We start from the raw sequence: 13,986 nt of genomic DNA, 5'->3' as shown, positions 1-13,986 counted from the left end.
CGCCATTGCTATCAGCTCAAATTGATGCAAACACTTGTTGACAGTCTTCTAATAGCAAAACCACTTTGCCCATGCATCCTCGCAGCTTTGGAAACGCTTAGTGTTATTCAGTGTCCATTTTCTTCATCTCCAAGCCAAACGCAACGTGTAGCATCAGGATGCTGTCCGCAGGGCGGCTCCCATGCGCGCGCATTCACGTCTGTACTCGACCCTCGTGCGGAATGCGGCTTTTGCTCGGCGAATCTCGCAACGGAAACGAAAGACGCGATCACTCGATCGTTAAATGTCTACGTGATCGAGCCCCCGGCCAATACACACGCTGAGTTTGACGAACAAAAAACTCCCCAAGCTCGCTTCTAGGTTCCGCAAGGAATTTCGGTGGATACGTACCGCACTCGGCTACGTGTTTAAAGAGGAGGCGCTCCTGTACTCGCGATGCAGACGATTCCTGTGGTGCTCGCCCCTGGCGAAACCGCTGTAGATGACGAAGTGCTCTTTGAGCGATGGGTGCAGCGGCCTCGCTGTCCGACATACAGTTGAGCCACAAAAAGGTAGACTCGCCCGTGGAACGTCATCTTTGGTTTGAATTTGACAAACTCAAACCTGGAGATAGCTAGCGTCACGCGCTGTTGCTCGTTTTGGAGCATGGCCGATGCCATAGCTATCTTGGCCTCTCTCACCCAGAGAAATTATTTCTCTCTATCGTTACCCACAAAGGCCTTAACGCTCACCATGAGCGGCCTGGGTCGGAAAGAATAATCCGTCGTTGACGGTGGCGTCATAGACGCAGTCGACGCGGACCACTTCTGCGGTAAGCGCTCTAACAGAGCATTTTCATAGTTTGAGAACGCCTCTACGCGCGCACTTACAGCCTCGGGCCCTTGCGCAACGAGGTGCTCCACGCACTCAGGGCCCAGCAGGGACATCAGCTTAATAAACCCGTCATACATGCCATGGAGCAAATAGGAGCATATCTCCGTTCTCACAGAGGATCAGTCGTAACGACTCAGGCGTAGATTGACTACAAGTGATGCCAAGAGCAGCGAGACTATCGTAGCTCTTTGCTCAGAGGAGGCTAAGCTAAGGTCTCCGACCTTGCAATTTTTCCAAGTACCAGTACGAGTGTAGTAGATCGCAATCCGCTATAAAAAACAAAACCAAGGTAAGCGAACACTTCTGTTTAAAAGCAAAACTGTATTTAGCTGTTTTAGTTGCGGCAGAGCCGCCAACATCTAAAACCCTAGAATCTACCACGCGGTGGTTCCTTGTTACGGTGTTGCCATACCACTGTGTGATTACACTAACGGTGTAATACACGCCTATGTACGGTTGTGCGACCCGCCCTTTCTTACAAGGGCACGTGTAACCCAGTTACAGAGTCAGTGAAGATCTTATTGTGGGCGTATGATCAACAAGCTCAAGGCGATGCCGCTCGCGTGACTCAGCTTATATACGCGCATCCCACAATCCTTCGTTGGATTCACAGAAAGGTGGGGAGCAGAATGTTTTAGTGTCGGAGCCACAAAGGGAAAGTATATAGTATTGTACTAGAAATACAACCAAGCGACTCAGTAGCCAGCTGCTATAAAGCGATGTAATAGGATATCAATCTTCTCTCATGAGATCACTCTAGCACCATTAGCATCATTATACACAATCCTCACTCGTGAGACTTTTTGGCCGGGGATGTAGACTGTATCGTAATCACGCGAGCGCGCAATTGATATGATATGGAGATTGTCTTGCGTTTTCTGTTGCGAGTCAGAAAACCCTCGTGGAGCAAGTTTTGAGCTTCGTTTGCTCTTCGATTGGACTTCAAGTCCACATCAATGGACCACTTCTATGCCGCCTTTTGCCAGTGGACGGAGATGTTGTGCGTACCTCACACAGAGGCAAGGAGGAACATTGGGACCTCCACAGTAAAGATTTGCTAAGAGCAATCTCGGCCATGATATGGAGAACATAAATGCCTATTCAGCTTTGTAAAGCTATCAAGTGATAACGTCAAAGCGGTTGCCATATAAATAATTAGAAGGCAATACCCTTGTCATGTAGGAATGTTTTTTTTATCATTTGGTCATCACTTCGCCAGATTGAAATCAGAGCAACCAATTAGTAGTCACTGATTTTACGCTGTTATGAAGCCTAGACAGTAAACATGTGTCTGAATAACGCACATGTACTAAGACATGATCAAAGAAAAGACCGGTGGCATTCCTGGCAGAGACAATTGGACATGTATCTCGAAACGCTTTAGCAGTCCTAGAGACAAAATTCTGATAACTTTTATAGGCTTCACATTTAATCCACAAAGTTTATTCATACAAAGAACAAAATATTTTACTTAGTCAGCGATGCTCTGGTAGCAGCCTGGATAGCTGCATTGACTGTAGTCTCCAATTCATCATTACTGGCGCTGCTTTCATTATCACTAGAGACATTCGTGTCAGACGCATCAGCTGTAACATCGCTACCATCGTCACTGAGGGTCGTATATGCCGCAGCTGCTGCCGTCAACTCTTTGGTCCTCTTTTCTTTCTCTTTTTCCTCCTTACGTTCCATCTTCTGTTGCCGCACAGAATCAATCGTCCGAAGTAAAATAGTCATAATGTGAGCCGTCTCTTTTGGATTAGAAATCCATATAGTCGTAGCAGCATCTCGTGACCGAGTGTCATTGCCAGTCCTCGTGAATCGATCACCTACATGAAGACATTCTTGACCTTGGATGTTGCGCAGCTCTTCACTTTCGCGAAGTTCTTTGGGCAAGAAGCGGAAAACGTATTTCTGCAGTGCAAGAATTCCCAATGCTTTGTTACCTATATCTACCCAAACGTCATTTCCGCCATTAAAGGCACAAAATGGGACCTGGAAATGTCGAAGTTCGTGCTGAAGCGTGAGACTGATCTCCTCCAAGTTCTCGTACAATATCCGCTTCGTAGATGTGTTAATGATACCAATTGCTCGTTCTTTTCTTACGATCCTGGCTGACAAGTGTAAATTCATTATCATTTTCTGAAGTACAACTTCCGCAGCATCCAATAGAGCTGTCACCTGTTCCTCTGGCCAGCGCTCTCCTCGTCCGTCCTTCCAAACCACACCATTAATCTCTCGCAATTTGACCCTACCCGTTGTCTTGTCCGTATGCGTCTCAAATAGATAATTGCACTCGCCACCCATGACTAAAAATCGTGCACGTTCTTCCATCGATACGTCTTCAAGTGTATCTAAGATACCTCGTAGTCGTTCCTCGTACCGTCCTGGATTGCCTGGGTATCCAGCAGCAGTGACGAGGGATACAACTATACCTCGGTGCAGTAGCTCTACAATGACGTGCACCATTTTTGAACTCTTTGTAATGATGCCGCCATCTTCGTAGATCGTGTCGTCGGCATCAAAAGTTACAAGCTTGAGCTTGCCAGCAATGGCATTCGTAGTTGCCAAATTAAGTATATGACGCACCTCCTTAAATGTAGGTGGCACACGTTTTCTTGCTAAAAAGTGTGTACTAGCGTCATACTCAAGTGCAGCGCGTGTGAGATCCAGCGGTAGGAAAAACTTCTTATGGTGAGGTAGAAACTTCCTAAGGCGGCTGTGATCGGGATTCTTTGCGTTCTCAGCAATGAGCATACTCATATAGCGAAAAACCTCAAGCACTGACACACGCAGTTCTTGTTGATCACCCACAGGTGACATTATCCACTCACGTAGAAGCTCGATCATCGGATCCTGCTCCTTTAGCATTCTCGATATCGCAAAATGAAGTTTGGAGAATGAAGTGACAGCCGATTTTTGAGCTCAAGTCACTCTTGTGAATAGGGTACACAGCTGGAGGGTATGTTGAAAAAAAGGATTCAGAAAGCGTAGCTCGTTGTCCTAGAAACAAAAGCGATTCTTTGTATCAGAATCTAATCAGACTCCAAATATCCATCTCGTTCCAACAAACATCCGACAAAAAAGTGATTTTTGTGGCCATTTTCTACTGCTATTTCGAGAAAACGACCTGGTTCAAAGCGACGCAAGCGAACAGTATCCAAATTCTGTCAAGACGAAGCATGACATTTAAACTGACTTCTATCGAGAGTTTACGCGCTTGTGGTGTGTTGGAGGAGTCAGTGGAGAAACTGAATTTTTTAAGTAGCATCACGCCAGACATTTTGCAGCATCGCGAGGAATTGTCGCAAGTTGTAGGCGATGACATCTCTCGGATTATTCAGGAGCAGCGTCAACTTGAGAGCAAGTACGAGAAGCTTATCGCTCAGCGAGCAAGTTTGAAAGGATTAGCTAATAAATCAAAGTTTAAGAAAAATCAAAGTAAGATCGAGGAGGTTAGTCGACTACTACGAGAGTCCACCAAGAGCTTGTGTCGAAATTTAAAAGAAAATCCAAACTTTGCAGGAAATCTGTTCAAGATCCAACAGGAGCGCGAGGGTCTCTTAGAACTACTTAGTCACACATTAACGGAGATCAAAAATCGTGGGACGTTTGAATCGCTGGTTACGTTTGTAGCTGATGGCAAGAGCACAGAAGAAAAAGCACATGAAATATTCAAAAAGGAGCGTGAGGCAGTGGATGAAGTGAAAAAGCTTGGGGTGGAACTTGCACGTGAAAAATTAGAGCATCAAAAGGCGGTTGCCGACTATAAAACAGCAATTTTTGGATTAAAGGAGCAGATACTTGCATCTAAATCTAAGGCACAATTCGATATTCGATACGCGCGTAATGAAGCCAAAGCAAAGCGAAGCAGTACAGCGCGAATGTATCACCAACTAATTGAAGAGCAACAAGATCGTATAAAAGATCTGCAGGGTAAGTGTGATACTGAGGTCAAGGTGCACGACGAAAGTGTACTTTTCCTTAAGAAACGACATGAACAACTTCAGACAGAGCTAGCTGAATGGAATGTCAAGTATCAGCAAGACTTACAAACTAAGCAAACTCAATTGCAAGAGTTAAATGACCGTAGAGCTGCTAATTCACAGAGATTAGAGTCTTATCAAAAGCGGTGGCAACAAGAAATGTTAGCTAACAAGCTTAAGCAGGAGGAACGGCAAAGATTATTAGAGTTGGAGGCATTAAAAACGAAGGAGATTAAGGCGCAGAGCTTAGCAGCAAAAATCATTCAGAGCGTCTTCCGCGCACACATGGCAAAAAAAGAAGGAAAACGCAAGGCAATCAAATCCAAGAAAGCAGGCAAGAAAGGAGGAAAGAAAGGGGCGAAGAAGAAGGGAACGAAGTAGGCAGCAGTGACTACTTAGTGCTTTAATTTATAGTTTCCGAATATCACTTTTTCCGTCTGGACTGGTCGAGCAAATGGCGTTTAGTCCAGTTCTAATAGAATATCTTTTGTGGGGCCCACTTCTTCGAATTTGTACAGCAAAAAATGCCACCATTGTATCACACCGAGCTACACCATAAAAGTGTCCATGACATGGTGCACAACGTCAATGCCTGATTCGAGAGGTTTTTTTAGGTCCGCTCGTTTAGCAATGATGTGCTCATGTGACATCACGCCGCCAAAAAGAACATCGATCCGTCGCCAGCCAACGCTTTGCACTGACAAAAGCATACCACGCAATTCGTCTTGTTCTGCGTCTGACGTAAAAGCATACGGAAGCTGATCCACGATCACGTCATCTTCGATAAAAGGTTCTGGACGAGACACTTCTTGGCGTTGTAATGGCTTCGAGCCCATAGTATACCCGCGACGGCGGCTATGATCGAGATCTTTGTGTCGATCAGTGCCTTTTAAGCTAGATGTCGACTTTCTTTCAAAATCTGAAGCAGAGCAAGAAGTGCCTCCGCTGCTGCCTAAAGAACTAGTGATACCAATGTCGCTGTCTTCAGCTTCGGTTGCATTTCGCTTCTGCTCGTCTTCATTTGAAGGTGAGAATACAGCAGCCCGCTTTAGCTTTTTGCATTCCATCGCGAGACGCTGGATTTTAGGAGGAATCGTGTCTCGTAGTTTATGCGCAACTTTGAGCGAGTTGTGTACGATATGGGTGTATGTAGGAGACAATCTAACCTTCTTCGCGCTCAAACGATACGGGTTGAAAGCGCGTACTGCAGCACAAGTGTACGGAACTTGCATATCAAAAAAGATACTCGAATACAGAGTTCGTGCTTTAAACAATTGCAGCGCTTGATTAAAGTGGCCTCGTGTCAAACAACTGAGCAAAGGTGGCACGGAAGGCTTTCCAGCTTTTGCTTCATCTGGACAGTTTGTTGCTGTGAGGCAGCGCACACCAAAACTAGCGTTACTGAATACCACAAGCCATTTCCAGTCACGCTGCATGTCTTTTTCAGGAATACGAAGCACACACGTATACGTTTTGACAGTATCTACAGTATCAGAATTGGACTCGGTGGACCATCGGATCAGTACGTCAAAGTTGTTTTCACCATCAAATTTGTCGAAGGCACCATTTTGTCTAGTAGCAAACTTTGGAAACACGGCGTTGTCACCTTTCGACGTGCTACTTGGCAATAATATTTGAATTTCTGAGCACGAGAGATTAATTTCCAGCTTCAGCTCGTGCTTTGAATCCTCTATGTTATCATACACACAAAGCTTTCGGTCGCTGACTTTGCATTTAAAAACCTCAAAAAAGGTTTTGTCGTCTTGCTCCATTTCTGATGCGGGAAGACTAACTAACAGCAATCCTTCTATTTCGCTAAGAGCTGCCAAGCCAAGCAACAGAAGGTTAGAATGCTCGTCAACCTTTTAAAGTAAAGACCAAAAAATACCTGGATAATAGACTTTTTTGAGATGTCTGATTGAAGGTCTGCTTAATTTGATTGTTTCTTCACTTGCTTGATCAATAAGCGTGAGCTGTGCTCCCGACCTGCTGAAGATTTTGGGCATCAATGCATTAAAGACGACATTGGTTGCACCGCGACGAGGGCGACGGATACCGAGATGCGGTGACGCCAGCGTTATAAAGTTCTACACCGGGGCAAATATCATGCCTGTCAGGATATGGCAAGCAGTTGATATCGTCAATTCTTACCATCGGTTCGACCTTATCGAAGAAGCCACGACTTAATAACAATCCAATACAAAACCGATTGTACAACCCTCCAAGGGAATGGCCAATCATCGAGATTTTTTGTAGATTAGGCATCTTCTCTGCAAGTTGTTGAATCTCGTCAGCTATACGTTGACCACCTTGATCCACACCATCATATGTCCGGAAGAAGCCATTGGCATTGCTTTCTGTTGCGTGCAGGAACAACTCATCTGTCTGAAAATGCGTTTGGAATATTTCCACGAAGCGCGCAAAATCGTGCTTACTACCCATCAGTCCGTGTTGTAGGACTACTAGATGTGTAGCATATTGTAGTTCAGCGTTGTCCATATTATTGCAGTGTGGAGACCGCATGATTTCAAGAATTGAGAAGGCTTGCAATATGATTATGATTGTCGGAACCTTTATCATATAATATTTTAGATGTGCTCATCAAATTATTATAAGAATAGCAAAAACATTTTGATCACTTTGTTGCGAAAATGGTGCACCAATGTCCTTATTCTGAATTACTTCGAGTATTATGACTTCTAAATAATCACAAAAATGTGCATTATGGGCATAGTACTTAACTTTCATAAAACGAGCTGCTACTTTAGCTTGTATAAAAATGATTTAAAACCATCAAAGATATTAACTCTAAAGAATCCCTAACATAGTCATCACATCTCCCCAAAAATGTCACGCAAAATGGGTTTCATCTGTGATGAGCGAGTTCGCTGTCTAGACCGATGGGAAACACTTGAGATATCAGGAACAAGCGCTTCAATATCGTCGTTACCATTAGCAGCAGAGCGTTTAAGTATTGAACATTCCACATTATCACCTAATTTCGATTCAGGACTAGTGTCTCGTTCAGACTCAGGTTCGACAGCCGCGAAACTTCCTAGTACCGTTTTAAGAATTTGAATTGCGTCACGAGGTAATTTGTATCCCCATTGTTGTTCTTGTATAACCTTTGACAAAACGTGAAACAGGGCACTCCCACCACTAAGTGTTGACTTCGATCCAACTAAAATAAGCTTCTGCTTAGCACGCGTTAGAGCCACATTGATACGACGCCAATCGGTAAGCAATTCGCCCACATGCTTTTCTTCATTACTTCGAACAAAAGATACCAAAATTACGCTTTTGTCCTTACCCTGATATTTATCAATGGTGCTCACTTCAATAGAGTGCACCAAGTCATGTCTATTGGCTCGCTGAAATGAACAAACCGTCTTCAAATGTTGCTGAATCAACGCTACTTGAGAACGAAATGGAGAGATTACGGCGATTTCGTCAGGTGGGACACACCCTAGCACTAAAAGTTCCACCAACCCAGCAATAATTTGTGATTCAACAATATTTTCCATACGTCGGCGACTATTGGGCCGAAGCTGTACAGCGCTAGAGCTTTCTTTTGTTACTTCACCCATTGCGTCTGTATCCAAGAACACAACACCTCGATTGTTCGACAGTATTTGCATCGGCCACATATACTTCAGTCCAGATATATCTCGCTGTTGCCATCGTAATGTAAGATGGTTCGAAGCAACTTTATACGAACCACATTTAAGCTTGTCGCCGTACACCAGTCGATTTGCCAACAACATAATGTCTCGATTCATTCGATATTGATACGATAATTGTTGAGTTGCTTCTGGATGAGCCTCAGCCAATTTTCGAAATAAACTCACATCCATACCTTCTTTACGAGCTTGAGCGTTTGCTACAAGTGGCGGAAGCTGATAGTGGTCTCCTACGAGTACAAATGTATCTGCACAACGTAAAGGACCCAGAACAATAGGCTGTGTAATTTGGGTAGCCTCGTCGACAATACAAAAATCAAATCGACGCTTTGCAAAGAGCACGTGACTGTTCACACTTAAGCAGGTACATCCCACCAGCTGAGCATTCATCATCTTGGATTCCATGGCCCGAACACTCACAATTTTTTCTTGTTCAGCTTGCCGAGTGAGTGTGAAGGCAGCAATTTTAGGATGCACTTGTGCACTGTCGCCAATACGAAGTATGGGAAGTTCATATGCAAGCAGCTTTAGTAGCAAATTGTCCACTGCGGAATGCGTGTAGCTCGTTACGAGGACTGAAAACCCAAGAAACAGCAGCACTCGAACGGTAAACGCAATTGTCGCGGTCTTGCCTGTTCCCGGCATTCCAAGTATCAATGCATAATCGAGTGAATTCAACACACGCTGAACGGCCTGCTGCTGGTCAATGTTTAATGCATAAAACGCATCCAACAGCAATTGGCCATGTGCTGCTACGCTAATGCTTGGTAGATTCGTAGAAGAGTCTTGACAACGCTGCGTGATGAGGTCTGTTATTCGACTCACTTTAAATTGTGGCCGAGTAAGGTGAATAATCAAATTTCTTCGTCTCGAGTCACCTGCACCAGATGCGCTGTCTTCGTCATTATCATGACTATTTAGCTGTATCGCTGACGCCAACCGCACCTGTAATTCCGGTCGCTTCGCTACGTTTGTTCCTGATGTAATGGCCTCAGGAGGAATTCCAATAAACAGGCGCACAAGATTTTCCTTTGCACGTTGCAACCCACTTAATATGGTATCTTTGTCTAGTCTCCATGTATATTCCTTTCCGACCACAGAATGGCCACTCTTTACTATGGACGGGATATTTTGACGCGATTCGATTGTTATAAGTCCATGCTCAACCTGGCGAACCGTAGCACGAGAAACATGAAGTAGCATCCTTTTTCCGTCCAGCGATTCAACCGATAGGATGACACGTTCATCCGCTCTGAAGTGCACGCCTGCAAACGATGTTGGCTGAAGCTGTGTACTTAACTTACTGTTGTTCCTCGGACCAGTATCGCATCGCTTTCGCCGATCGCGCACGAAACGCAATATTCGTTTCCCTCCAGAATTTGAAGGTGCAGGTGTATCAGATACTAATTTGAGATGAGCAAGGCACGTACTACTCGCGTGTGCTTGCTCACGTTTCCATCCAATTTGAAGCCAAAGAGAGCGTAAGTTCTTTTCAGCATGTTGCTGCTCTAATTCGATAAGGCGAATCCACTGCTTAAAATAATTTAAATCTTCTTCACCAAGATGCTGCGTCTTTAAAGTGAAGAGATCGTCAAGACCACTAGATTTCTCTGTGCCATTTTCTGTTGCTGCGTGATGCAAAACGCATTCGTCAATTTGAAAACAACGCTCGCAATCTCGGCGGTTGCGTATCATGGATGGATAAACCTGAGTAGATGATGAGCCTCCAATGGACTTGACTCGAGCAACGGCACTAGCAAAATGGTTGCGAGTCATGATGAGTCCACGAACATGAGTAGTAACTGCTGCAATACGGTTCGTCTGTATGGGTGGCACATAGATGAGTAGCCCATCCTGACACCGTTGCCGATACCGCTCGTTAAGTAAAAGTGTATAGAGAAGTACTTGACCTTGGTGATCTCCCATAGTTGTCTTGATCCCCGTTTTAAGCTCAACTGGAAAAACTGTCTTTTCTTGACGTTCACAAGACCCCGACACAAGGATTGTTCCCTCAACCGACGCATCTGTTGCACCCTTTAGTCCCCACTTAATGGACCACACCATTTCTTCTGTCGATATCACTCGATCTACATGCACCTTTGTTCGATTATTCGACGAATCTACGTTTAACGGGGTTCCAGATCCGACAATAGCGGCGCTAATCCAAGATCGAAATTCCTCGATCACCTTCTTCAACTCCAAAAGAGCATCCTCTTCATTTACTTCACACTCCACGAGACCTAGAATACTGCTTACAAAACGATAGTTAGGTAACTTATCTGGATCCGACTTAGATTCACATAAGTAAAGCGTACTTTGAGGTTATAATTCGTTTTGCTGCTTCAAGAAAACTCTCAGAACTATCCAAGCCATGAAGAAGTGCAAACTCAAAGAGTTCATGTTTCAATGTACCCCAAAAAGCCTTCTTGTTCGTTGGACGACTTACAGCTAGGGTTTCCTGAAGAACTGCTCGTCGCAAGCACCCAAAACTTGTCGTTACCCTAGTGGGTGAAACCTAAACGATGACAGCTCGTCATCAGACAAACCCCAACAAATTTGTATCGTTAAGCGATCGTACCAGAATGTCTGGATGTACAACCACGATATTGTGTGCATTATCAACCAAAATTTGCTGACTATCTACTGGCATTCCGATTCCGTCCTGCGAATAAAAACCATCCTTGTCCTGCTCAGTAAAGACAATGTTGATCGTATCGCCCGCGTCAATGATTGAGTCATACCAGTCGTCTCTCAATATTGCCTCATTCTGCACATCCTGGTCATCTAGTAGACGCAAAAGAAGTGAGCGATTTTCATCTTTACGATCCACCTCAAGCACTAGAAAGCGTTTGTAACTTTCGGGCTCAACTAGTTGAAGAGCTGAAGTAATCCCTTCTTGCGATCGCACCTCTGATACGGCATCATTAAGAAAAGGCACTGGCGAAAGCGTCTTCTTCATCATTTTATGCGCAGCCGACGGCATCGGTCGCGGAGTTAGTGCAAGGTTCTGCGGTGACACAATCTCCGTCTTTGACTGTGGAAGTACTATATTCGCTTCAGTTTGTGCTCTCTGGCTCTGCAGCTGATCCAATAATGCCCACGACTCGTCCGTCAAGTCATCAAACGGATCCGAATCAATCACAAATACTTTCTTTTTGCTAACTGGTTCTTCTTCGTTAATCGATATCAAAGCTTTGACAACCTCCTGATTTCTGGGTCGTTCCTGTGTCTTACTTGCCTCCTGCGTTCGCAATGAGCGTGGTGACAACGTCCCTGTAGATGAATTGCTAGAAGACAATGTCGACATCAAGTTCCCGTTCTGTGTCAAATCTAAAGCTTCTGCAGTTTTTAAAGCCTGCTGGGAATGCTGATCTTGCGGCATTTTTACTCGCAACGAGAGCCTTGAGGCCACTCCATCAGGACTCGCATATTTTTCTTCCATCTGATCTAACACATCAAATAGCTCGTCCTGAGTAAAACTCGACGTCCTCTCTCTTACGTCACCAGTTTTCGAAATGATATTCTTCAAATTTTCAGCTACTGGCCAAAATGATTAAGCAAGTCAAGATGATGACCTTTTGAAATTTCATAAAACAGAGCTACCTTTTTTCTCTCCCAACTGTACTGTCTTCCGGTGCGTGTGGCCACGCTCTTGACTCTGATTCTCGTCATCTTTGCTGTGAGAGGGGGGCGACTGCTGACTAGCACGTGCCAGCCGTCCCACGAAACCCTGCATTTCTCTCCGCACCGCCATCTTTCCAGTACCCGACACTTTGATTTGCTTGTCCGCTGGTGAATCCTTCCATACGATTTTAGACTCTTTGCCTCCTGACACTGGTGTGCGATCAATCGATGAAGAAGTTGACGTCCTTTTCCTGGCACGTTTAGACGTACTGGAATTGGGCCATCGGCGCCTACGCTTCGGCGTGCGCGCCGTGTCCATTGGAGCCAAAAAACCACCTGTCGTAACTTCTAGCAGCTGCCTAACGAAATATTTTATCTTGAATTTTTATGTGCGCAGGATAGTTAAATTGCCAAAAGTTTTTATTGATGGTTAATTTTTAAGTCATTACACAATGCTATGTCATACACAATTTAGGGCCACTGTTTCAAGATACTCGCTCGACATTTCATCACTACTCACCCATTTATTCGTTTGAATGGCGCACACGTCGCAATAATGAGTAGAGAAACGCGACTTTAACTGTTATGCCATAAGTATGTATTCCTATCGTCCTCGGATGTCGATTGAAGCTCAAAAATGGAGACTCAACTCGGGGTGGGTTGTCAGCCATGTTTATCGAGCTCTCAGTGGAAGGAAACTACGTTTTAGTTAGCCTAATATTACTAAAAATCAAATTAGACAAATTACAGGCAGTTGAGCATTAACGTCACGCTAATCAGGTGTCGCCAGATGTCGACGTTAAGCTTTCGGCTTGGGACATTTTAGTCACAAAGTCAGTATTCACAGACTGATACTATATTCGATAAGTCACAGATAGTCAACACATTTTGAATCTGGGGCGTTTTGCAATTTCGAGCAGACATCACCCCAAGCATAATGAGTTTGTTATCAAAATAGAAAACAGTAAGTCATGACAAATTGAGTGTATGTTTAGCTTGTACCATTTGTTATGGGGATGTTGGACGCTAAAGTTCAAAGCCGTAAGTATTTGTGGTCAGTTAAAGGGAAGCAAGTGAGTGTATGTGTGGCCGACGGAGCATTCCTTGCCTAAATTAAGCACCATCTAATCTCATGACTTGGTGCTTTAGACCAGTGGTAGGCACTCGTGACTGATTGTGCTATTCTGTAATTGTGGCGACTATTAGTTTGTAGACCCTTGGAAGTTCGTCAAGTTCACTTTAATTTATCAAGCGAAAACATACAATTGTTCTTTGTATAGGAGATTTAGGTTGTACACATTTGCGGGTGAAAATGCGAAGTAGATGTTTTTTTCTGGTGACAATTCATGAGTTTGATCTCGCCATACCACTACTACACATCGGGTCCAGAGCGGCTAGAAGACGGTAAGCGCATATATTATGGTTCTGTAACGTAGCAGCCATCTAAGCTATTCTCTTTTCTATAAATGGGCGTTCTGGACGCACCAGTGGTACCGTTGGGATCTCAACTTTTTCGATGGATTAGTCAGTTTTATTATCTGCTTCATGCTTTTGCCGTACTCCAATCTAATTGGCAAACCGTGTATCGAAAATCTTGTATAAAAATATGATAAGAATGGTTGAATCATGTGGTAATAGAAGAATTAGCCAAGGCCAGTGAATATGATGGGTGTGCAAAGAAAGAAGTTTAACCGTGGGAGATTGTTAGATCCCGAACAATGGGATCAGACAATCTTAGGTCGGACTTTGTCTGACAAAATGCCTTTCTTCAACTTCGATAAATGTGTCGAATTCAAAGTCGGACGACCTGAGATACCTCATTTCAA

The 13,986-nt window shown here is 44.3% G+C and overlaps 5 protein-coding genes across 5 annotated transcripts; 2 read left to right on the top strand and 3 right to left on the bottom strand.

The window, feature by feature from the left end:
• Window positions 1–2,340: 2,340 nt before the first annotated feature.
• On the bottom strand, window positions 2,341–3,741 carry PHALS_06320 (the record flags this gene model as incomplete). Its single annotated transcript, XM_024719586.1, has 1 exon — window positions 2,341–3,741. The coding sequence occupies one exon, from the start codon at window positions 3,739–3,741 to the stop codon at window positions 2,341–2,343; it is 1,401 nt and encodes a 466-aa protein (XP_024584870.1).
• A 311-nt stretch (window positions 3,742–4,052) lies between these two features.
• On the top strand, window positions 4,053–5,237 carry PHALS_06319 (IQ motif, EF-hand binding site; the record flags this gene model as incomplete). The annotated part of the gene is made up of 1 exon (XM_024719585.1): window positions 4,053–5,237. One exon carries the CDS (start codon window positions 4,053–4,055, stop codon window positions 5,235–5,237), a length of 1,185 nt encoding a protein of 394 aa, XP_024584869.1.
• A 43-nt stretch (window positions 5,238–5,280) lies between these two features.
• Window positions 5,281–7,355, bottom strand: PHALS_06318 (Predicted alpha/beta hydrolase; the record flags this gene model as incomplete). The annotated part of the gene is made up of 4 exons (XM_024719584.1): window positions 5,281–5,328; window positions 5,411–6,678; window positions 6,745–6,943; window positions 7,008–7,355. The coding sequence occupies 4 exons, from the start codon at window positions 7,353–7,355 to the stop codon at window positions 5,281–5,283; spliced, it is 1,863 nt and encodes a 620-aa protein (XP_024584868.1).
• Window positions 7,356–7,687: 332 nt separating this feature from the next.
• Window positions 7,688–12,479, bottom strand: PHALS_06317 (dna replication helicase dna2; the record flags this gene model as incomplete). The annotated part of the gene is made up of 4 exons (XM_024719583.1): window positions 7,688–10,784; window positions 10,852–11,051; window positions 11,115–12,073; window positions 12,140–12,479. The coding sequence occupies 4 exons, from the start codon at window positions 12,477–12,479 to the stop codon at window positions 7,688–7,690; spliced, it is 4,596 nt and encodes a 1,531-aa protein (XP_024584867.1).
• Window positions 12,480–12,797: 318 nt separating this feature from the next.
• On the top strand, window positions 12,798–13,685 carry PHALS_06316 (uncharacterized protein; the record flags this gene model as incomplete). The annotated part of the gene is made up of 7 exons (XM_024719582.1): window positions 12,798–12,815; window positions 12,941–12,993; window positions 13,081–13,124; window positions 13,193–13,233; window positions 13,310–13,316; window positions 13,441–13,564; window positions 13,649–13,685. 7 exons carry the CDS (start codon window positions 12,798–12,800, stop codon window positions 13,683–13,685), a joined length of 324 nt encoding a protein of 107 aa, XP_024584866.1.
• Between the last annotated feature and the right edge of the window lie 301 nt (window positions 13,686–13,986).

This window comes from Plasmopara halstedii (genome assembly GCF_900000015.1).
Source record: "Plasmopara halstedii genome assembly, contig: Scaffold_2956, whole genome shotgun sequence".
NCBI lineage: Eukaryota > Oomycota > Peronosporomycetes > Peronosporales > Peronosporaceae > Plasmopara > Plasmopara halstedii.
Note: the sequence above shows the minus strand (reverse complement) of the source record. Positions and strands in the feature narration are given on the sequence as shown.